Source organism: Sylvia atricapilla, chromosome 7 (genome assembly GCF_009819655.1).
Source record: "Sylvia atricapilla isolate bSylAtr1 chromosome 7, bSylAtr1.pri, whole genome shotgun sequence".
NCBI classification, from domain to species: Eukaryota; Metazoa; Chordata; class Aves; order Passeriformes; family Sylviidae; genus Sylvia; species Sylvia atricapilla.
The window spans coordinates 19,248,865-19,273,860 of record NC_089146.1 but is presented as its reverse complement, the minus strand read 5'-3'; the positions used below and the strand labels follow the sequence as shown (position 1 = coordinate 19,273,860).

General features: G+C 38.3%; 2 protein-coding genes across 2 annotated transcripts in view; one reads left to right on the top strand and one right to left on the bottom strand.

Moving 5' to 3' along the window:
* Positions 1-1,949: 1,949 nt before the first annotated feature.
* DHRS9 (dehydrogenase/reductase 9) lies at positions 1,950-10,895 on the top strand. The gene is made up of 5 exons (XM_066323321.1): positions 1,950-2,222; positions 6,305-6,635; positions 8,175-8,433; positions 9,649-9,812; positions 10,645-10,895. Exons 1-5 carry the CDS (start codon positions 2,175-2,177, stop codon positions 10,893-10,895), a joined length of 1,053 nt encoding a protein of 350 aa, XP_066179418.1. The 5' UTR covers positions 1,950-2,174.
* A 2,926-nt stretch (positions 10,896-13,821) lies between these two features.
* Positions 13,822-24,996, bottom strand: part of LRP2 (LDL receptor related protein 2) — a 97,826-nt gene continuing 86,651 nt past the window's right edge. The window contains exons 68-78 of the mRNA XM_066323258.1: positions 24,551-24,771; positions 23,939-24,115; positions 23,307-23,426; positions 21,355-21,445; positions 20,746-20,813; positions 20,467-20,587; positions 17,792-17,921; positions 15,748-15,867; positions 15,525-15,650; positions 14,998-15,069; positions 13,822-14,543 (exon numbers count right to left, since the gene is read on the bottom strand). Of these exons, the coding sequence (XP_066179355.1) occupies positions 14,382-14,543; positions 14,998-15,069; positions 15,525-15,650; positions 15,748-15,867; positions 17,792-17,921; positions 20,467-20,587; positions 20,746-20,813; positions 21,355-21,445; positions 23,307-23,426; positions 23,939-24,115; positions 24,551-24,771 (1,408 nt within the window). The 3' untranslated portion in view covers positions 13,822-14,381. The remainder of the gene's footprint in view (positions 14,544-14,997; positions 15,070-15,524; positions 15,651-15,747; positions 15,868-17,791; positions 17,922-20,466; positions 20,588-20,745; positions 20,814-21,354; positions 21,446-23,306; positions 23,427-23,938; positions 24,116-24,550; positions 24,772-24,996) is intronic.

Genomic DNA, 24,996 nt, shown 5'->3' with positions numbered 1-24,996 from the left:
TGACTTCTGGAAAGAAGCAAACCATGGTGTGTTTGTGCTATGAGTACCAAAATCTGACCTGTGCACAAGGCTGTATGAGGCAGGTAAAAACATTAGACATATGCTTTTAAGGACTAGAAGGGACATCTCATGGGGGAAGACTCAAAATGTCCACCAAGTGAGAACGTCCTGGGAGATTGCATCCACAGAACCTGGATTTGGTTTGATTGTCAGAGTCAGCACGTGTGCTTCAACACCTTTGCCTGTCCAGCAGGAATAACTCTAGCTTCTTGCTTTTCCCTGGAGAACCAAGGGGGTTTTCCTTCCCTGATGTTATGGTTCAAGTACAGCAATTTTTTCTTTCTAAGAGTCAGGGATTTCATTACAAAATACACCTAAGGAATCAATAAGAAATCAGACAGTCAAGGTCTGCTTTCTACAGAGAAAAGCTGTCTCATGCCAAGCTAACAGAAAACTATGAATAGAGCTCAGATTCTGCTTATGTGATTTCTTTTCCAGTAAGGTCCCCAACATGCTGTGTTCTGAGAGAGTTGGAGGATGCTCTGTAAAGAAGGGAACTTATTGGGAAAATTCTCCATTTTAACATTTTCTGACATGCTAAGCAGGTTCTATTCAGCTTTCTGAAATTACTTTCTGCAGTTCAAAAGCAATTTGGTGGGGAAAAAAAAAAAAAAAAAGCAATGGTAGAGAAACTCCTTTTATGTTTTGCTCTCCTACACTTGCATGGTAAAGGATTGCTACCCACAATGCCAGGACCCCATACGTGACACTTACTGAGCAGAGATCCCCTGTGACAGGCTTTGCATGCTGGTGGAGTCTTGTTCTGTGGTCACTCCAACCACACTGTGGAGCCTGTCACTAGATTCAGGCTAGACAGGCCTGTGCAGGCACTTCTGCCAGGCTTGTCCTGGAGAGGGAATTTTTGCCAGCCACCTGTTTTACCCCCACGTCTCCAGCAAGATGCCTGCACGTCCTGACTGCCCCAAGAGTGCTGAAAGTACAGTAACAACAAATACAGCAGCTTGTGGCACTCAAGAGTAGTGAAAGACCAAGAATTTCCAGGCCAAAGACAAAGGGAACGGAGTGAGAAAGTGGAGGGGAAGAGCTGCCCACCATGCAGAGGATGAACAACTCTTCAGCTCTTATCAGGGACCAGCCAGGCCACGTGTCACCAGCCAGTCTGGGACAGGCAGCCATTGCCATCATCCACCCAACTGTAGGGCAAGATCATTTCCAGCTCCATCCTACCACTTTGCTTGGTTTCCTCAGTTTTATTTCCTACTCATTCAGTTAGTTTCAAAGCAAGTTTCACAAAAAGGTTTATTCATTCATTTTGCTGTTGAGAAAGGTCTTTGCCCAAGCCTCCTCACTGACTGCAGCACCTGGCACTGCACAGCACTGTGAGTGAAGAGATGTGTGAAGGGAAAAGAAATTCAGCTGCCATGTTTATGCAGTAGTGCCCACCAGAGAAGTGCCCACCAGAGTCTGGGCCAAAGATTAAGCAAACAAGCCACCCAGCAATCATATGTTAGCATCTGTGCTCATTCAAACTAGAGATCCTGTTTGTACAGTTTGTAGTATTTGAGAGTTTATTTGAGAAATGTTAAAATTGGTTTGCTCCTAGTACCAAAAATCTGCTCCTAGACTAGTAAAAATAATTTAATCCCTAACAGTTGTCATACATAAAGAGGTATCTTAAAAGATTAAGTCACATCAACAATAACTCGTTCATATGCAAGAGAAAAGGGGAAGGTCTGAAGCAAGCTCTATTAAATCAACAAGACTTCTGCTGATTTCAGGACAAGATCAGTTCTTTCAGCTCAGTAGATCAGTTCTCCTTAATGAGCCTTGACAGTGTCCCAGGCTCTTTAAATCACTATATATAGCCAGCAAAGCTTATACAACATGGGTAGGTGAGGCAGGCATAGAGCATAGCCAGAAGATTAATACCAAGAAGATCCCTAAAATAGACAGATCACAGTACAAGTCATTAGCAATAGCAGGGAGAGGGACTCTGCTGATGTGCATCAATCAGGAAAGTACCACGAGACACAGAATTTATGAGTTGTTTGGGTTTTTTTTTAAACCAACATGCGTGTCTTGGCACACAAGTTTATGAGCAAATTGGGCTGTTTCTATGTTCTGACACTGGAAATAACTGGTGAAGACAACTCATGAGCACCTGGAGGTATAGACTGAGCTTGCAGATGTCTCCCCAGAATGTGAGTAGAACTTGTGTCTATTGTTATAGTGAGCAATATCTATTATATGCATTTGCAGATCTCTAAGAGAGCTAAGCATTTGTTTTCTAGTGCACAGACAAGATAACATGCAGTCCCTTCCTTTCTAGAGTAATATTAACAATTGTTACTTATTCTAGCACCTACATGGTCTGAATAAAATGCTGACTCAGAAATGCTCTTCCCAACATGTGGAATCTTTCCCTACTTCAATTTTCAAACACTGGGATGGTGACCTAAGATTTTAAATGGTTTTGTTTTCCTGGGGCTTTTATGATGCTGTGGTAAAAATATGAAGTACAAGCCATACAAAGAAGATACAATCATGCAGAAAACTCACTGTACCAGACTACATTCATCTCTCTGCAAAATGCTGTGGAGGAGAGATTGGAAATATATTTCTTTTCAGGTGACATATTAACAAAGATCTTAAATTACCTGTTGATCACCAATCTGAATTATCACATTGACATGTTCACACAGCATACAAAAAAGCTGCTTTTCTGTGAAACAGAAGTGCGAAGCTTTGCATGTACGAGAATAACTCACCTAAGAGGCAGAGGTCTGATGTTTTGTGCCTGCCTATTTGTTCAATTAATTAACTGAAAACTAGAGGCTTGTAGCTATGGAAGGGTGACTCTGGAGAGCTGTTGGATGATCTTTCAGTGCACTGCCTGCTACATCTAAACCTTCCACTGAGTGCTACATGCATGCTCATTCTGAAGAACCACAGTGCCCAAATTTCCCATTGGCAGTTCTTCCTCAGGAGGCCTGGCAGGTCACTCTACCCATTTCAGACTGGAGTTTTGCACTGCCTGCAGAGTGGGAGTGAAGAAATCCACAGCACACACAGACACACAGACTTCACCCCAGCCTGAAATTCTTTGGCATAAGCAAACTTGCTGTGGGAGTAAAACAGCCTTCTTCAATATGGGGTCTATGTGCTTCAGTTTCCTTTAGTGCAAAGCAGAGGGATGCTGTACTTTGCAGTCATCTAGAGATCTGAGAGGGCCCTCAATGCAGTCATGCTGCTTTTCTCTAAAACCAATTGCTTTTATAATGGCACATGGGAAGGCACAAGAAGCCAAGGTCTATCACAGAAGTTCTCAATTTGCCAGGCAAATATCAAAGTTTGATGGAAAATAGAATTTGCCTTTAGCTATTTACTGGCTACGTTATTAATCCAAATGGAATATTTATGAAGATACATCAATACTCTTGAAATATCATGCTGACATTTTCTCTGGAAATGCACTGTTTGCCACTCCATGCAGCTATTTCAAAATCAATATGATCTTGAAAGCCAGGTGCCTTTTTTTTTTTTTGGCTTTTGTAGAACTTCACAATTCTCAAGGAAGAAATATTTTGGATAACACTGTACATTCACAGAATTAGAGGATTTTCTTGAAAGAAAACTTTAACTGAGACTGTTTCTCTTGCTCCTGACCCCAGGCTTCTCCCAGCAGGAATGACATCATCTAGCAGAATACATGGTGGCAGAAGGCTCCCGCAGAGCAAAACCTCCCATGATGCTCAGGTCATGTGTTACTGGAGAAAGACATGGCAAGAGCTAGGAAGTCAGGAATTACAGACTTAGTAACACTGGGCCAGGGCTGACAAGGAAAAGAGCAGTGGATAATCCACAGTGCTGCCCTCTCAGCTGTCTCCCCTGCAGCCTTTTTTCTTACTGGGCTTCTGGACCAATTATTGCTACATAAACACAGTGGCTAACACTAATCAGAGCAATCCCAGGTGTTTTCCTTACAGAAGCCAGGTTGGTATCTTGGCCAAACACTCCAGGACTTATCTACAGAGGGCCCAGTTTCAAATTTAACTCACTTTCCAGTAGCACAAGCTCACTGTCCACTGCTTCCTCCCAACAGCACAGCCAAGAAGGGAAGATGTGACTTACAGGTCCTGCTTTCAATTAGGTTGTTTGCCCAAAACTCTAATTATTTTGTTTAATTTTGTATTGGAAAAAAGGAAATTTGAGTCCTAAAGTTATGTGTATATATCACTGCACTACCTTGCCAAATACCTTATTGTGATTTAGTGCCATGGTTCCCAGAGCCTGCTGACAGCAGCTCCTCTCTCTTTTTGTGTCGAGCTCTGCTCCAAATTCTAAATGGGCAGCTAAAGGAAATGTCATTGCCTGGCACATCATTGCAAATGGACTGGGGGGAATCTATGGTCAGCTGCTGCAACATTTCGTTTTCAGACTTTATTTTACATTGCAAAAGCCTTCATTAGTCTGAATACTTTCACATAGTTGCAGTGGCACTTCATCTGAGCACTCTTTGAGTTCTCTCAGAAAATCCATGTCACCAACACAGTGAAAAATTACAATGATTTCAAAGTGCACACATTCAGGAACACTGCAATCCTTGTCAAATTAACAGGGACATTCACAGCAAGAAAGGCAAGTGTCTAAGCAAAGTACCTGAGCTAGAAGGCTGATTACATCAACCTCAGAACAACAGTGAGATGGGCCACTAAGCAGGCAAACATCCCAAAAATACAGTTAAATCCCTCCTGTAAACTGTGATTTAATGCCATGGTGTGGCACACGCAGTAGAAGGAGAAGAAACTTCTTGCGGTAAATATTTGCTTAATCAGAGACCATTAGTCTCTGAGTCATCTGAGTCAATAGCTCAGAAGTTCATATTGATGGCTACCAAGGCATTCCAGTAAAGATCATTAAGTGGTAATGAATGTTGTCACTTGTTATACTTTATTAGCTTTGTAACTGATTTATTTATTTATTTAATGAGAGTTCATTAAATTCACCATCAGATTCTGAAATTTCTTCTATACCTACTTGGTGAGGTGGCAGCAAAATTTAGGATCAGAATAAATGCAAATCAGTCCATGAACTCAGTAAGAACAAGAACAACAGGCAGGCTCTAGCAAACAGGCCCAATACACTGAGCTTCCTTTAATATTCACGTCTTAGGATAGAAATGATGCTACAGAGAAATCAGCCTTTGAAATGTCACATTTTAAAGGTAGAGATGTCTGCACATCTACAAATATGTAGGTACCCAGAGCCTAGGGGACTCTAGGTGAACCCCTGGGGGTTTAGAACCTGCAAAAAGTTTCTTTTAACAGGATGTCTGGAATGTGCTTATTGGATGTCCATAAATATTGGTTTTAATGAATTAATTTGGTTTAGTTCTTGTAAAAACCAAAATACAAATAGAAAACTAGTAATCAATTATCAAGAATTTAGATGCAAGAACTATGTTCTACATTTATCAAAACATTTCGTAATAAGCAAACAATATTCTCCCCAACAGAGTTAGGAAACCTTGAGTTTCCTTAGTGCCTTTTTTATTTTTTGAAATGTTTTTGAGGGCAACATCTCTATGCATTCCCACATTTCTTTATACAAACACACTTCCTATATAGTACGTTCTGCTGTGCTGTGTATTACTGTTAAACAGGCAAAAAGTGACAGAAGACTCAGGCACTGCCCTAAAGTCTACCTGGTTTAAGGGGCAGAGAGCAAATCGCTCACTGTCACACAACATAAGTTACATAACAAATTAGTCATCAGATCCGCAGCTGCACCTTATACTTCTCTTAGGTTGCTCCTGGGGTCACTCTGCTTCTGTGTTCCAGATTAGAAAAGCAGCTTGGGTAGCATCATACAAGTGGTCAAATCATCCTTTACTCCAGGGGAATTTCTCTCTCTGGTATCAGCATAAATAACGACCAATGTCCACAAAAAAAGAACTTTCAGAACTGATAAGGTCATTCCTTTCAGCCTGAAATGTCCTTAAAGGACAGAGGTGACTAGAAAGTCTGGTCAGCAAAGGTTGAAAACAGTGAAAATCTATGGAAAATAAAGATACAGAAGGTTTTGTCAAGGTGCACATTATTCATGGGTCCTGATCCCATTGTGCCAAAGCTCCTATTCCCGCTCTCCCCTAACATACAGTGGTCTGGAAGGGCTGCAACCAAAACCAAAGCCCCTTACAGGAGTTGTGTCTCAGGAAGTTGGAGGGTTGGCTAAACACATTTGCTTCACTGCACTTCTACATCACTAACTTAGTTGCTTGTAGCTCTCACTTTCAGACTCACTGCACATAGCAATTTTGGCTTCCATACTTTCTTTTATCATTTACTGGATCATCAGAGACAGATACAGAGTGAGAAATCTGAATGGAAAGCATGTCTTCATAACAGGCTGTGACACTGGACTTGGAAACTCACTGGCTAAATGGCTTGACCAAAAGGGATTTTGTGTCATTGCTGCATGTGCCACAGAAAAAGGAAGCCAAGAGCTACGATCCTGCTGTTCACTCTCACTGAAGACAGTAAATCTGAACTTAGCAGACTCCAACAGCATTGCCAGAGCTGTGGTGTTTGTGACTGAACAGACAGCTGGCAGGGGTAAGTCACAAGGCAACTTCTCAGAAAGATGATTCAATATGACCAAATCTGATCCAGCTAAAAGTTCTGTTGCATCTCTACTCACTGCAGAGGCATTTTTAATCTTACTGATGAAACACATTCACTTCTCAGTTCTGTCATTTCTCAGTTCAAAGATATTCTCTCCCACTTTCAGCAATGCTGCCCATTGCTTTCACCAACAGGATGCCTAAAAATCTATTTGCTTGATCTGTTAAAATCAGATTGTTCCCAGGTGTGTTTTTTAAACTCTTCCTGGTGTAGTTGAAGAATGTCAATGGAAGGAATGTACTAACTGGTACTAGAAAATTTTCTTGACAAACTCAGCCTAGTCAATTAAAAATGGTTAATTCAGGGCCTCTGCACCCCTTCTCTAGTAAACAGAAGAGTGTTTTTTGCATGCCTGGATAAGTCTGACATATGAATTGTACTCATCAATTGCACTGATGGTAACAGTTCAACACTTGCAATGTCAGCCAGTTTTCTTTGAGTTGTTACATAGGTAGCTCTCACTACCCCTATCATACACCTCTGAGCACTCCTGTAAAAGAGGAAGAGCTTACCCTTGCATACCTCTGAGACTTCAGTGATGGGTTTGGCAAAGGGTGCTAAATAGATCTGCATGGTAAATATATTCAATGTGACAATACACATTTATCAGCACTGATAGCTCAGACTAAAGGCTACCAAAGGGCACCACAGCACTGTAATCACCAGTTGTAACACACAGTTATACCAATTATTCGGTAGGCTTCTTAATAAATTAAGTACCTAAAGCAGCAAAACATCTATCTTCTACCACAGGACTTTCTCCTCAAAGGTTGTAAAAGGCTTTTGGCCTCATCATGAGTATCCCAGACCATTCTTGAATGCAGAGATTGAGAGCAAGTTTAACAAAATTATTAGCACTTACCCCATCCAGCAGGTTCTTGCTCGCAACTTGTAGAAAGCCGCACGTTCTCTTTCACCTCAGTGTGTGAGACTCTTTATGGAGGCTGAGTGATGGACTTTCAGCCTCTCCCCTCAGGCACAAGCTGTCCTCAGCAAACTCTTGGAAACGTCACTATTTATCTAAAGATCCTCGAGCAATTTATAAAGGTAGTAAAGGAGTATTATAAATACCCAGGGCTAAGCTAGTATCTTTAGAAGCACTGACTAATTCTACACATTTGGTTCAGACCTTTAGACCGCAAACCAGTCTCTTCACTTCTATGCAGACTATTTGATTTTCACAAGAATACAAACATGTATTAGGAGCCTAGATACTTGAGTGGATCTGGGTAATAAAGCCCAGCATGGTGGCCCACATCTCCAAACAAAATAGTTTTCCTTTGACACTTTACCCATGCTCTTCAGCAAATTCTATCAGGTGTACAAAGTAGATTATCCAAGCAAAACCCAGATAACTGTATCCATCTCACTGAAGACTTTGCAGACTGTGTGCTTGGTTCCCAATGCACATGATACTCCAGGGTAAGATATGGCCATATGCTGAAATAAATAGTTTTGCATTCCTCCTAGGGCTTTTCGGCTTGGTGAGCAATGCTGAAGGAACAGCACCTGTAGGACCCACCGACTGGCTAAGGATTGAAGACTTCCATTCAGTCCTGGATGTTAGCCTGCTGGGATTGATTGAAATAACACTCAAGCTCCTTCCACTTCTGAAAAAAGCTGAGGGAAGAGTTGTCAATCTAATTAATGGCAAGGGCCTCATGGCTTTTGTAGGGGGTGGCTACAGTCTGTCCAAATGGGGCATGGAAGCTTTCTCTGACACCTTACGGTGAGTAGCCAGGAACACACGCATGAATCCAAGAACAGATTCCAGACATGCTGAGGAAGGGTGATTGTATGTTTGCCCATTTCGGTTCCTCTCTGGAAATTTTGTCTAAAGAGGAAAAGGAAAATAAGAGGACTGGTCATGTTCTTAAGATTTCCATCTCCAGTACTATGGACTAACCCAGCAAGGAATTGCACTTTGAAAATTTTCATATCCTAAACAAGTTGTTAGTGTGCAAATTCCAGGCATGTGAACCCTGTGCGTACCTGAAAGTAAGTCAACAATATAGCCTGGTCAGACATCCAGTTTCTTGGGCAAGTTACCGCATATTTTGCCTGTATATTTTGTTCTAATTCTCTACAACATTCTGAGCTGGGCAATTCCAGACAGCAACCACACTACCAAAGGTAATTGTAACTTCAGAAAATTAAGCTGAGCACTCTTTGCTGAAACCAGTTGTACTGAACTGGTACTGGACTGGATGGCTAAGGCCCAGCCCATGAGTCAAGTCTTCATGAGTCAGAATGACTTGGAAAGCTGCTTTCAAACTCTTATGAGTATAAAGGATGTTTACTTTAAGAAAGCATATACCCCAAAGAAATAGAAACTAATGGCTAATGTACATGTGGTCCATTTCTTTACACACTGTAGAACGTGGCTGCCTGGGTGTCTTGAGTGCCCAGCAATACAAAGATGCCATTTTCACCTCAAAGGAGTTGCACTGCAACTCAAAATTATATAGGGGAACCACACTACGAGGAAACCCACTAGTCTTTATTGCAATAACATTTAATCATTTAACCATAGGATAAAGTTCTAATGCAATTGAATGTTTGTTAAACTTCTACTTTTTCTCAGACACTTTAATAATCTGCTGTTGCTGTGAACTAAAATGATTCCACAGTATATAAAATTGTCAAAAGTTTTAGTATGATAATACATGACTGAGATGCACCTAGCTGTTACATCCTTTGCATGAGTCCAACATAAACCACAGAGAATTGTGAATCAACTTGACACTGCTTTTTTCCTCAGTTGTCTGCTCTGCTTTTACATGACAAGTACACTGCTATGAAGCTAATTTGAACATTTCAAAATAATTCTGATATATGAAGAATCAAAGTCTCAAATATTCATGTGACAGATTTTCAACTTACTCGTGATTCATAGTTGCACCATTATTGGGTAGTCAGGGAGATTATTTTTTTTTTCTTCTAGGATAGAAATGCGGCATTTTGGAGTGAAAGTAAGCATTGTTGAGCATGGTTTTTTTAAGGCAGAAGAAGTTAATTCAGATATCATTGAGAAATACCTCTTCAAACTTTGGAACAGACTGACTCCTGAGATCAGGGACTCCTATGGAGAAAAATATTTAGTTGAATGTAAGTAGAAAAAGGATTGTATGAACCCTCAGGGGGGATATTATCAACCTATATAAATACCTGAACTGAGGCTGTAAAGACAACAGAGCCAAGTGCTTTTTCGTGTTGTCCAGGGATAGGACCCAAGGCAATGGGCAGATACAAACACAGGATATTCCTGCTGAACATTTCAGTGTGAGGGTGACTGAGGACTAGCACAGGTTGCCCAGGGCAGTTGTGGAGTCCCGATCTTTGGAGAAATTCAAAACCATCTGGACATGTCCTGGGCAGCCTGGTCTAGGTGAACCTCATCATCAGTAGTGGGGCTTGGTGCCAGAGGTCCCTTTCAACCTCAACCTGTCTGTGATTCTGTGAACATTTACTAGACATCGTTAATGCTCATTAAGGATCCATTGCTGACTGTTATTTACTATGTGTATGTTAGATGAGGCCTGAGATAATAGTTCAGACATGAGACTGGTGAGATATGAGGTCATGCTATCTTTCTTAGCCCCTCAGTACTTACAGGTAGGGTGCCCAGTGGGAACGAGCTGCTATGACCATATGCTACGTTTATTGCTTAGTGGGATCTGAAAAGTTACTGCAATGTGACACAGTACATACTGTACGGAACACCTGGCTCACAGTACGGGCCAGGGAGGCTTTTGCTTACTGGACTTCTGGGTGTTTGGCAGCTATTATTGTCTCTGCTTTGCTGTAGCTATACTGCTCTCAGCACTCGAGGCAGTAGTTTAAAGCAAGCCTGAAGCTCTAGCCAAACCTTTGGATATAAAGAACACTCTCACAAAGGTGTTGCATATAAATGTTTTCAGGATTATTTTTCTTTTAACAGATATAAAAGCCCAAAGATCATCAGTGAAAAGACTGTGTGACTATGATATTTCCAATGTCATTAAGTGCATGGAACATGCCCTGATAGCAAAGTACCCCAGGACACGGTACGGAGCTGGCTGGGATGCAAAGTTCTTCTGGCTGTTTCTCTCCTACGCCCCAAGCTGTTTGTCTGATATGCTGTTGCGTATTACGTTTCCAGTTCCAGCAGAGAGCAGGAGACCAGGTCATGGAGTTCTAATTAATGTCTAGTATTAAAACAGTACCAGCTGTGCAGGAATAAATATTTATCCTATCAAAACTAGATGTCCTCTTCATTACCAGTTACCAGACTGTTATAATTCTTTTCAAAAGACACTTTCTCCATCCTTCACCCCGCCTTACCTGAAATTCTGAGTTCACTGGTAGGCTTGTAAATCCAGCGTGTTTTTGGAGGCTGTTGCTCAGCTACAAAGCTAGTTAATGCTATTCACACAGGACATGAAGTCAAATAATAACAATGTACAGCTATTGCAGCATATTCCAGAAATTACAGTTATAGTATCTGACCACTTGATTATTCAATTCTGCAGAAAAAAAGTCACAAGCAATTTTACAGATATGCAATTCTAGGGAAAATCAAAACTCCAGTGTTCTATGCAAACAGTATCAAAATGCATATTTTAACTTTCTTCCCAATATTAGTATAGTTTATGGGGAAAAATACAAAAACAATGTGCATTCATATTTCTTTCATCCTCAGTGTGCTTTGCAAATTAAAAGGATTATTACTTCACTTAGCAGACTAAATAGGCCATTAGTGTAGGCTATAGAAAATTCTTTCAGTTGTACAGAGTGTGTTCAAAATGGCAAAACATTAATTGAGGTGACTGTGCCTTTTGTACACTATTTCTATCTCTTTAGTTGTTGGCCAGAGGCTCACATATTAGTGCTCCTAGAGATATTAAAATTGAAGGGGTAAAGGTTTTATTTGCTAAAGTGCTGTGCTGGTGATTAATCATTAATGTGCAATTCAATTAAGCCTAAGAAAAATATCATGTGCAGGTCAGAACTCCAAACATAAGAAAAGAAGTTTCATCACTGTGTGTGAGAGGGCATGCCTGTGTGTTTGCAATATGCAAAAAAAGGACAGTAGGTAAAAAGTGTGTAACCTTTAAGTATTTCATTGAATTTCTATTCTCTAGCAAATGCCTTCAAGAATAAATTTATTTTACTTCATTTCACAATAAATACCTGCAGAGAGAAAAATCTTTTTATCTGGCCTGGCAGCTCTAAAGAGAATGTCTGTGAAAAAATTAATGCTATAATTTATCAGCCCGATAGTTGCAGATTACAGACAGTTCTTGAAATCTCTAAAAATCAGCTGTCTTTGAAACAGAAAGAGTCCAAAATTTAAGAATTCAGGTATTCTTGGCAGATAGAGACTGCCCTGATAAGGGAAAAAGAATACAAGTGAAAAATGAAGTTACAAGTATAATCTAAAACTTCTGTTGTACAAAGTACCAAACCCTAAATTTTACATAATCAGAAGCGTACACTGATGAAGGGTACATAATCAGAAGGGTACTCAGTAGCTATGCTACTGGGAGGAGGAGTCCCAGTTGAAGCTTAGGAATCCTTCACTATCAGATAGGCTAACCAACCAAACCTACATACCACATAACTACAGAGTAACCCAGGGACTATTTTCTTCCCTATCTGAAAAGTTAAAATTATTACTGGGGAAAAAAAATGTATTTCTGGTATATGGCTGACATATTAGCAGTCTTCACCAACACTGCTTCCAAATCTTTGAGTTGACAAAGACTATTCCCAAAACTGACACTACTTTTTCTTGTGGTATGCAACTGCAGGCAAGTCTTATGGAAGGGTCAGCCCTGCCTTCTCCCTTTAAAAAACCTTGTTTTTTAAACAAGGTGAATCCTTTCCTTAAGAACAGCACCTTGCATACCAAAGAAATCCTTACAGATGTGTTTGATGTGTTGCAGACTCTAAGGAATTTTTCTACATTCATGCACTGAGGAAAAAAAAAGCTTTTAGAAACACATAATGTGCATAAAGAAAAAGAAAATCAAAGCATCAAATTCTGACATCAGATATGAAAGTTAATTGAAATAAGGTTTTAATCACTTACATCCATACTACCTTGTCAGCCTCTCAATAGCACGAGCTTCCTGTTTCAAGGGCCCGTTTATTGAGTGTGTGTAATAGGGCAGCTTTCACACTTACAGAGATACAATGTCAGCATCTAGACATCTTACATGAAGAACTTTAGACGGCTGTGTGAAGCAGTAAGCACGACTCTTACTTGACTTTACCTAAAGCACTGATGTTTTCATCTCAGAGTGCACTGAAGTCTCCACAACTGAAAAAAGTACATAGAGCCTAGACACAAATTATGGAACATGAATGTGATAAAATAATATGTTTATTAGACTTATCCAGCAGCATCATTTTCCAGTTGTCTTTTCTAATCAAAGTATGTTACAATGTAATTACAAGCATTCTAATTAGAGATAGTTTATATTTTGAGAATTTAGATATAAAACAATCAAATAGCAAAAGTCTCAATGATTATAACTTCAGGAATCTTCCATATGAATAGCTAGCCAGGAATGCTGAAGAACATGGTCCTGTAATCAGAGTTTTCTCAAATGGGTTGTTGTGGAAACTATCTTGGCTAATTAATAGAAGAGCTAAAAAGATCAACAGTATATTCTGATGGAAGGTTATAAGAACAACCAGATAACTACAAAGACTGCATTATAGAAATTGTTTCCCTTTCTATTAATATCCACCTCAGGAAATAAATAGTCAATAAAATTAAATTTTCACATTAAAAAAAACCCTGAAGAATTACTGAAATGAACCAATATCTTTCATATTTTGCTGTTTGGAAATAAGCTATTATAGAGACCTAGCTAGTTCATAGTACAAATTAGTTCCAGAGACTCCAGCCAAGAACAGAGGTATTCCATTGATGAGCAAGAGAAAAGCTCATTAAGTCATTGTGGAATTAAAATCTAAATATATCCAGTCTTCATAAGAAGACTATTAATGGAATTGTGTTAATTGGAACCTAGAGAAAAAGTATGTGTTTTATAGATTGAGAGGAATTAATCTCAGGCAATTAAAATAGTGTAAGAAGAACATTTGCACAGGTAACTACTCAGCATTGACTCTTTCATCTTTTGTTTAACACAAGATAAAGAGATACCCATTTTGATATACAGTACTATATAAAATAGGTGGCAAAGATGCCCAGAGCACCAGCAGAAGTTTTAAAAGGTGCTGTTATGAAAGATACACCCTAAGGACCCTGTAAATCAGTAATGTTTCTATATTTGCCTTGTTTGGTTCTCTTTTTTTTAGTTTTAAGCATTTATATAATTAATTTAGCCCTAAATATATGATCAATTCCATACAGATTTTTACTAGCAACATCACTGAACAAGATAATCTTAAAAAAATTTACAAATGTACAATATATTTATAACATTACTTTCAGACAGCTTCAGTGCAAAGATATACATATAGTACATCACCATAATTGTTCATAAAAATAGAAATTGGCATTTGTCAAAAAAAACAAGGCATAGTTTCAATGTACATCTCCAGCCACTGGCTAAGAGATGTTTATATTTTTATAAAGCATTTGAATGTGAACCTTACTCTTCTGTTTATAAAAAATATATGTGCAAATGGATGTGTCTAATTTTCCCTAAACAAGTTACCTAGTTATACCACAGAGTCCTCTTTAACAAGATTGGCGGTGTCTTTAAATGTATCCTCTGTTGCTGTGTAAGCTAGTGGTTGGTCTCTCTTCAGAATAATCTTGGGAGGCAGTGAAGGAGAATGGGTAGGGACATTTTCTGTGTCCTGTTGCTGCTCCTTTTCCATCTGAAACAATAATTATAAAATCAAACTGTACATTCAATGCACCATACATCCAATATTAACTTTCAGAAACAGTAAATAAATTTTCCTGAAGTCAAACTTTATGGTGTAAATTATTTCTGCAAATATCACCAGTAACAAAATGAAATAGTAATTTCACCTCAGATAGTACAGCTGAGTAAAAATAAAACTAGAAACTTATCCCATACACTGGAACTTCTACTTTAATGCTTAATGTCAGGAGCAGCTGTGCCACCTGAGCCGAGTTTGCTCAACACCTCACTGTGCATGAAATTTGGTAACCTCTCCCAACCACTTCAGTCACTAACCTGGACTGGAATTTCTGTGCTGTTCCACACAGCAGAAGAATCTACCAACAATCTTTATCCTAGGAATTCTAGAACAAAGCCCAGCAGTACATTAGCTGAAAAATAGAATTATATGATATAGACAATACCTCTGCATATATTGGGTTTTCAAAATTAGTGTTTTGTTTCTTTTTTTTCTTGAAGAAAGTCCACTTTGATTCCTGAAACATAAAAATTATTAGAATTTTTATATATTTTTTTCTCAAAACTTCTCTGAGAATTGAGAATTACAGTGTTGGATTTCACTTGCATTGACTGCTGCCTCATTGACTTCAGATGGATGTTCTTCCATCACTGTGTTGTAATTCTAAGCATACAACCCAAATTTCTTTTTTTTTTTTTTTTTTTTTTTTTTTTTTTTTTTTTTTTTTTTTTTGCTAGATAATGAAGTTATTTCACCTAAAGAAGTATTCACAAAAGGCTAGGCAACAAAAATTACTAAATTACTTCATGGAAGCCTATCATTCCAGACAAGTACATCAAAGAGGAAAAAACTGCCTTGAAAACAACACAAGGGAAATTACTGAGGGACATGAAACTACATTAAGTTGACTGCAGCTTCCCTAACAATTCCATTTTTCTGATCCGGAGCAGAAAACAAACAAGGCAGCCTTACAGCATTTTTATTTCCTAACGGAGGTGCATCTGTACTCTGAGGGGTTTCCTGCGGGCTGGTGGATATCACAGAGGAATACACTGGATTTTCAAAATTTTCTTTTTCCTCACTACCAGCTGCCGCTACCTGTAGGAGAAGAAAAACAAAATCAACATTCTTCAAAGAAGAAAAGATGGTTAAAAGGGAAAATGAAAGGTGAAAGTCAAGCCAAAATTTATCTTACAAGTGTTGGCCGAACGGCTGTAGCTGCACCAGCTGTGCTGGCTCCACCTTCTCTGGTTGTATACATTGGATTTTCAAACGTGATTGGTTGTTTCCCCGACTCCACTGCAAAGTTTTCATTCTGTGGAGGGAAAAAACCCAACAACTGCAGTGGAATAAACAGCTCCATACTCCTAGGAATTAATGTGCAGTCAAACTCTTCACCTTGAGGAACAACACATGTTTACTTTCACATAAGCTTAGACAAACCCTAGTATTTGTTAAAATCACAACATCAATTTACTTCTACTCCCTGATTTAGCAGTCTGGTCCACTGGTTGTTCCAATTCCCCATTTCCTAGGCGGACAAAACCCCCAGACACATTTCAATACTTGACTCAAAGTATTTTATGATGAGGAAAGATGATTTTCACAAATCATACCTTCAATGGGGAAGAGATATCAAAGGAGGAATAATATCCAAATAAATATTTTAATTTAGAGACTTCAAAATTACATACAAATTATTAAGCAGTAGCTGATATATAAAAGAATGGGATTCATTAATTTTGTCCCAGCAAGGACATTGCTGTATTTTTTGAGACAAAGCAGTGTGTCTCCTTACTTATGTCAGATGAGTTACATTAGGTAGGAGGATACTGGAAACAAAACCCCACCCACTCACTTGTCCTGCTCTTTGACACAGCCTCATGACAGAGCTAGCAAGGAATAGCACAGGAATAGTACAGCAGCTAGCTCCTTAAACCTGCCTTATTTTCACAAACCACTGCTCCATGCCACATGGATTCACTGTTTTTGCTACCAGGATGTGGCTTTTTATAACACAGTAAACTCTTGTCAGCTCCCTCAAACTAGACTGACTAAGAATAGCCCCACTGAAAAATACCCAACATCTACCCATGCATATATGATGTTAAAATTTTAGGAGGTACATCCCACAGTTCTTTACTGCTGTACACCAAACCCTTTGAATTCTTTCAGTGAAGATAACCATTTTTTGTTTATATTCTGAATACATAGGGAGAACTAACATCACATAGTAGAGATAGTCTGAATCCAGACCCGCTATTGGCAATGTATGAACTGCATTCCTGAACTTCAGTATGCCAGTACAGGGCCAGAAAATGCCAAGTAGGGTCAAGTTCTTTGTGCATGAAAAAGCTTTGGGATAAAATATACAAGCCTAAAGCTATTTCTCCAGTGTTTACTGAAATGTTCATGTGGATGTTTTGTTACACAAGCTGCCTAATTTTGACAAAGACTGTGTTTCTTCATCTAGGCAAAGGTCACATATTTATACTAGGAGCTTATCTTCTTTAGCTGTTTCATTTCATATCTATTCACCATCAGTTTAGGGAGTTCCCTTATACTTGGCAGCAGGTGCTTACTATTCAAATATGTCCATGATCTGTTTCCTACATGTAAAAATTATTTGTACGTTGTACTGCTTGTGGCAAATGGGAATAACACAGGGATCTGCTATTTCTCAGATGTGTGTAACAAAACATGCATGAAGTAGAGTTACACTTTATGATGTCCCCATAACTGTTAAACATGATTTGCTCAAACTTTATAAATTCAGAAATTGTCAAATCTATCTTGTATTGCAAAAAATAGTGAATCCTGTGGTTAGGCTTGAGTTTTACCTCTGAATGCTCTAACATGCCATTTAGTTTTGAAAATGACACATTTTTAAACTGTTCCATGGAACACAAAGGTCCTAAAAAAAATCCCTGTTATAATGCTGTCATTTGTCTACTCATTCCCTTTATATTGTATGAACGTGCTGAAGGATGAAAGAGGGTAATTGACTTAATTTCTGATATATAAATCTTGGAAAAATTCACATTATTTTAAAGAACATCTTATATTTGTCCTTGCCTTCAAATTACAAAAAGCTATTTTAGGAAACTATTAATCATTGTTCATTTCTTTTTCACATTTATCATCTCACTATGATTTTATAGTTAAGGGATCCCTTCTATAAGCTACTAATTGCATTAAAAGAACACAATTTAAAAAATTATGTGGGAACCAAATCTTACCATTTGCATTGCTCTGTCTATAGCAGAATCTCCCCCAAAGCCAGAGACTCCTATGTCCATAGTCACATCTGCTCCAGATCGGAAAGTTACTCCATTGCCATTTTCATTAGATTTTACGAGACTACTTAAACTATAAAAAACCCAAACAAACAAAAAGAAACAAACAAAAAGAAAGTAGTAGAGATTATACGGAAATTTATAGTACAGGTCTTTTCACTTGCTCTTCTAAGCATAATAATCACTTTGAATTTTGGCAAGCTAATATCAGAAGTTATATTTCTTTTTAAGTTTAACAAGTTTTCTAACCTAAGTTAGCCCACTCAGAATGATCTCAAATACCTTTGTGTGCTCATGTAGACATCAAGTGATGTCAGTGAAATACAATTTCCCAAAATTTAGCTACATTTTGACCATTCTTACTTTAGTGTTGATTTAAAGACAAATGCAAGGATTCACTCAGTTACGCAAATTCATTTAAACTGATTTTTAAAACATGTATCTGAAATTTGACAATATAATTCCACCAATACCTATACTGCAGACATACACATGCAAATCATGAAAATACCTACAAGTCACTTTTTTCTTACTAGTGAATGTTCAGTCTGTGTATAGATTTATAACAATCACAAGCGCACACTAGATATTCATGAATAATTTTGGAAATAGTCTGAAAGCACACTGTGGGCCTAAAAAATAAGAGGAGTGATAGATAGAATACAGGACATTCCCACACAGAAATCTGAGCATGTAACAACCCCAAGGCAGCTAGCTACAAATCTGATCCATAGCTAACCTTTGGTTTCATTTTGTCAAATTTGCCTAACTTGAAGGAAGACAGAAGTACTGGAATAACCCTTCCTATTGTATGTCCTCACTGGATCTGGCTCGTGCTAAACTTCTTTCCTACAGCTGGTGCACTATGTACACGTCACTAGTTGACCCTGTAGGCATCAGCTGATTGAATTTTGAAAAGGTAGATCTTAGCTATGATTCCTGTACAGGGACAGGTCTCATATTACTATAGCTACGCTATAGTTTGAGTTAACTCTGCTGAAAATGTACGAGTTCAGAATTTAAAAAGAAATTGAACAATGGCAGGACTAAGACATATTCATGGCAGAAATAAATGTAAATCAAGCCTTTACAGACAAAAAACTGACATCTTCTTTTCACACAGTCTCGTAACTTATGTGGGAAGCATTGTTGAATAGTAAAGATCAAGTCAGTACATTAAAATTTCAGTTTGTTCACTGTATGACAATGCAGAAAGTTTCCATTCAAAAAAGCAGGAAACAGGGAATTTCAGTGAGTAGCTTGGAGATCTCTTAAAACTTCTTTGTCCTTCAGAATTTACCTGCACAAAAATTTTGCCCCAATTCAACTACATCAACTCATGAATAAATTGGATTAGAATCATAAAATCATGGAATGGCTAGGGCTGGAAGGGACCTTAAAGATCATCTAGTTTCAGCCCCCCTGCCATTGGCAGGGACCCCTTCCACTAGATCAGTTTTCTCAGAGCTCCTTCCAACCCAGCCTTGAATAATGCCAGGGATGGGGTATCCATTGCTTCCCTGGAAAACCTGTTCTAGTGCCTCACCACTCACAAAGAATTAATTCTTAATATCTAATCAAAACTTATTCCCAGTTTGAATCCATTCCTCCCTTTCCTGTCACTATGTGCCCTTGTAAAAGGTCTCTCCCCATTTTCCTTGTAGATTCCCTTCACCTACTTGAAAATAACACTTAGGTCACCCTTAAACCTCTTTTCCAGGCTGAACAAACTCAATTCTCTCAGCTTTTCCATGTAGGAGAGTTGCTCCATCCCTCTAATCATCTTCATGGTTTTCATCTGGGCTCATACAGTGCCACTTGTTCAGTGTAATCCTCCAGTGAGGAAGCAGTTTGAGCTTCATCCACATTATGGATTATAGTGATTTAATTAGATTGATTTAAGAGCTATAAATGGGAAATTGGTGCAAGGACTATGAAGATGTGCCTTTATGCATTTTAAAGCACATAATTTGCTTAAAGCTAAAAAAAATTCAAAGCATCATATTCTGACATCTTTTTTAAAACAAAGTAATTTTAAATAATTTGAAATATATTTCCTTTGTCTTCCTTTGATTTAAAACACCAAATATTTCTGAAGACATTTCACAAAGCTGGTTTTCACTCGCCAGTATGACTGTCAGCAGTGTAGGCATTGTCTCAGGCTTGGAAACACACAGAAGTTCACTACACATGTGCCATATTTTTAAGCAGATGAATACAGCATTGCAGTTGAATACAGCCTTTCAGTGTTCAATGATCTCTTCAAATCATCTCAGGTTAAAGTTTTATAAAAAATTAAAACATTTAACTGTGGTCTTATGTATGTTTTTGAACTGAATATGCAGTTTCAGATCTGGTAAACAGTCTTCTACATTGCTCATTATTTAAAAGCTAATTTAGAATGTCAGAGTTTTACAGTCATCCTTTGTTACACAATAATGATCAGCGATGATATTGTCTGGAATGAAAAATTCACTCAAGTTGCTGCAACACTGCGCTTCCCATATTCTACCAGAATGGGCAGACAGCAAAAAACCTGATTTTTTCAGAAATATTTAGAAACAAATATACATTTCCAGTTCACGGACATTCCTGCTCTGAAAGCCTTCAAAACATACCTTGGTAGTTTGGGAAGCGCTGGCAAAAGGGAGCCTGTTCGTCTGTAGTTAAAAAAGCCTCCAACTGCTAGCACTCCAATTAGTATGATTAGTATGACTGTCAGCAACACTGCTACTGCTGCTGTCAAAGACAGAAGAATAAGAAAACATTCAAGCAAGCATAGTTCCGTGCAAAAAAGAGCCCAAAGAATTAGAAATCTGACCCTGAACAGGTATCATGGTGAGGCATTACACATTCTTTAGCTCAAATGTCAAGTGCAATATATTCTTAAAGCTTACTTGTTCCAGGAGGGACTCCTTTTGACAATCCTATTTCACAATAATTCCCAGTGTATCCGTAAGAACATCTGTAATGTAAGAAGGACAGCTGACTGAATGACTTTTATTAAGTTTGAGATCTCAGCTTTATCATTATATTCTGAAATGTTTATCTGCAACCCAGAAATTTTAACTCCATGCTCAGTAATTATATATTGCACTGACTGTATGTAAATATAGTACGTCTCCTATATTTGGAGAACAAAAAGTGAAAATAAAAAGTGCTGAGTCAGAAGGTCTGGTTTCAAGTGGAGCACTGGTGGCACCTGCTGGCTGTTCCAATCTACATTTACTGAGGTACTTTTCCATTGTTACAATTTTGAGGAATAACATTTTATTGGAATCTTCAGAGGTTTGCCTTTTTGGGGTTTTGGTTTTGAGGTTTGTTTGGGTTTTTTTCCCCAAACTGATGCATTTACATTACTTTTTTTGGTATTTTTATGCATGTGTTTTTCAACACTAGTTATAAAAATGCTACTGCCAATGTATGACATTTAATTGTTTAATTGTTTCATAAAACTAAACCAGCACAGTCTGAGCCAGGACTACCCTAACAATATACAGACTTACTTGCATTTGGGAAGACTGCCTTCATCTATATAGCATGTTCCACCGTTCATACACCTGCAAGCTGGTGGCATTGTGGGAGGGGATTCAATAGCTGCAAAATTCAGAAGCCACACATGCATTATCAGGATATCCTCAACAAACTAAATAATACCAATAATGCGTTTTCTTTGTCTCTATGTATCTTGCATATGCAAACTCACAGGCTGCTTTTCAGAATTTTTGTTTTTGATAGCAAATGTGCTCGTTGTTCTTGTGTCTATTTTTTCTGCCAAATAAGCTTAAATTAATTGAAACAAAACCTCTTTTCAGAACACAACAACTTAGTAGAGTGTAGGCATAGTCAGCTCAAGAGTTGTGTGTCTGCTCACTTTCTTTTTTTCATGCAATACAGCCCAACACCATCTTCAAACCTCTCCATTCAGAAAGCAGCAATGCTTTCTCTCTTCTGTCCAAACTTCCATTTTACAAGCAGGAAATAGCACAGAGAAAGCCAAACTGGAATGCATTTACTTAGGAATAAAAGCAATGGATAGAAATGCACATGGATAGGAATAGCATTATTCTCATGTTGAATCAAGTGAGGGGAAAAAAACAATCTAGTCTTCAGTAAGAGCTCAGGATTTACTGTCAGAAAAGTGTACTTAACATAGGAAAAGCTCTGGATCTGAGCCATTATTATAGGCTATAGATTTGAGGATGGACATGGATCATAGTATTTTGTCACAAAACTGTTATCAGCCAGAGGAAGGAAGTATGTTTCTACAATGTTTCTTACAGGTAAAGCGCCCTTCAAGTAAATGGGGTACAAAACTGGGAAAGGCAGAGGTTGTTTCTCAGTAGCTGCAATACGACCACATTAACTAAATGTATGCACAAAAGCTATGTTTGGTCACTGCACAAGCAGGGTTTTCTTAATTCCCAAACATTTTAGGTAAAGCAGTCATGTAAAAGCAAAGAATACCAAATTCAGTGTCCCCAGAGCAATAAGCAGCAATTAGCAAATGCAATCAACACTGTTATTGATCCCTAATTTAAAGACATATTGCATACATTCATTCATAATTACATATTACTATAACTTCTTTCTGCAGCTCACACCACTTGGCAATAGGAAAAATCACTAATAATTATTAAGAAAATGTAATTTAGAGGTAAGGCAGTGTAAAAGTGATGACATTTTTTCTTTCAGTGCAAAAGGAATATAACTCAGAGAAGATTAACCATAGGAAAGATGCCAGACATAATGTTACAAATCATAATACATTAAAGATACGTTCCAAGGACAAGTACAAGGACATCTGGCTACCACCCACACTACTGTAAGCTAAGAATGCAGACTCTCAGCTAGAGAGAAATAGAAATCCTGGAGTGGTGCTTTCATTGTTCTCAGTAAAGGCTGAGAAATTCTATTTAATTTGTGCTCCTAGAAGCACTGTGAGGGTTTGCTGCAATGCAACAACCAAGCATGAAATTCTAGTGCCTAAAAGGCTTTCCAGAGTATAATTATCCAGAAGTTATCTCTGTCCACACTCTTAAGTTCTGTAAGCTTTAAGTTTCTATGATACTAAGTTAGAGCTTTTACAGAATTGTAAATGAAATTGTTAACAATAATTTGTCAGAAATTCTTAGTTCTGAAATCAATGCATTCTTAAAAAATATTTTGGAACTTCAAAACAAAAATCAGAAAGTGTGACCAGTTTTGTAACTGGGTCTGCTCTGGTCGGATTGACAAACCTATATCCATTTTACAAATGACATGAAAAAACATTAAAGAAAATGTACAAGGTGACCACAAATCAGTGATAACTGAGAATAAAAGCCAGATGTTCTGCCTTACCAATATCTATTACATCATTTAACTTATCCCCCCATACTTCTAATTCAGTAATGCATTCGTATTCCTAAAAAAAAGCTTCTGTTGCTTTCATTTCCAGTTTGACAAATTATTCTACCTGCATCACATTCCGTGCTGCTGCCTTCTAGGAACCGAGTCCCTTGAGGACAGGAGCAGGTGTATCCTCCTGGCCTCAGCAAGCAGAGGTGGCTGCAGACATCTTTACAAGGATTAGGCACTGAAAAGGTGATAAAGCAATAAAGATTTGAAGAAGCAATGCAGCATATTCCTGAGGTAAGGCAGAGCAATTCCATACTTAGTTGTGTTAACACACCACATTTATACCAAAACCTCCTCTCTGCCTTTTCTTACACCCTTACATTCTTAAGGGAGAGACAATGGCTGCTGAGAGCCCATATAGCACCAAGAAAAACTACTCCAAGTATTAAATGATCAACACTTTACCAGGATAAATACATACTATGACTGTTCTCATGAGGAAGGGGAAAAAGAGAAATGACAGAGTCATAACTTACAGACTTGAAAGACCAGTGTGTGGTGTTTCACTGTTGATTTCATTTTGAGTGTGCAGAAAATACTTGTCAGCTTCTATTTCATCATTAGGTTTTCAGAAACTAATATCATTTACCAACAGACACCTTATCAAAAGATTACTAAGCTCTTTCCAGACATCAATACCAACTTCAGTTTCATGGGAAGAAGTGGCTCACTGGGATCCTGATTACCCACCTGACTGATTGTATCTGTGCTGGTGATAGATGCGCACTTGGGTAAGCCACGGATTTACAGTCAGCACTTTCACTTTTTCTCCACTTCCAAATTTATCCTTCTTCCAGACTTCTCCTCGTTCTTTAGCTATCCAATATAGATGGCCTTCAAAGACATCAAGGCTGTATGGACTGCCTACTTCTCAAAGGAACCAAATAAGAGACTGTCAGCAAGAAAATCTCTAGTAGAACAGAGAGAAGTGCTCTTCTTCAGCTTGAACACATTATTCATTGCTTTCATTTTAAGACTTATGCAGTCATATATTTATATCCTCATTTGTCTGACCTCTTCATGTCTCTTCAGGGCTCACACTGATTGATACTGATTAACAGTATACATAAAAAAGCAAGAATCCAGTTTTCCACATTGTCTCCTCTTGGGAACACAAACTCCAATCATGGAGTCCAGTTACCAGGCATCGCTGAGCCCGGTGTGCCATTGATCACTGTATAAAGGAGAAAACACTTCCAAGACTCTACATTTTAAAAGCTCCCAAATGTAGCCCCACTTGTGAAGCCCAAGTGCTTGTAAGAACACATCTTGATTACTATTCATTCCATAGTATATTCTTACCTCCATGTAGTACAATGGTTCTGTCTGTCCCATCAGGTCTCATGGATTCAATTATATTTTCTTTAGAATCACTCCAATAGATCCTATCATTGTTCAAATAATCAATTGACAGACCAGTTGGCCAGCCAAGGTCTTCAGAGACTAGGGTTTGTCTTTGTTGTCCATCCATCCAGGCACATTCAATCTTTGGCTGCCTTCCCCAGTCAGTCCAATACATGAGCCTGAAAACACAGAATGAGAAATGGATAAAGTTCAGAATTTGATCATTGTGATTATCCTTTGGAGTTTCATTCAAAAGGTCAGTAATGGAAAAAAAAAAGCTTTTTTTATGTTTTGCATATGACTGGGAAGATCACAGAGAATTCACTGAACAATAAACATCAAAAGAACATCCATCAGTCACAATAAAGCTGTAGCATCCACATCACTTCAGGGTGCTATGCTGC

Excerpts from the sequence above, each read along its gene's own strand:
- DHRS9 (XM_066323321.1), top strand. The coding sequence starts at position 2,175 with ATGAGCACCTGGAGGTATAGACTGAGCTTGCAGATGTCTCCCCAGAAT. Across the intron at positions 6,636-8,174 it reads TGAACAGACAGCTGGCAGGG|GGCTTTTCGGCTTGGTGAGC; the intron begins GTAAGTCACAAG and ends CATTCCTCCTAG. Across the intron at positions 9,813-10,644 it reads AGAAAAATATTTAGTTGAAT|ATATAAAAGCCCAAAGATCA; the intron begins GTAAGTAGAAAA and ends TTCTTTTAACAG.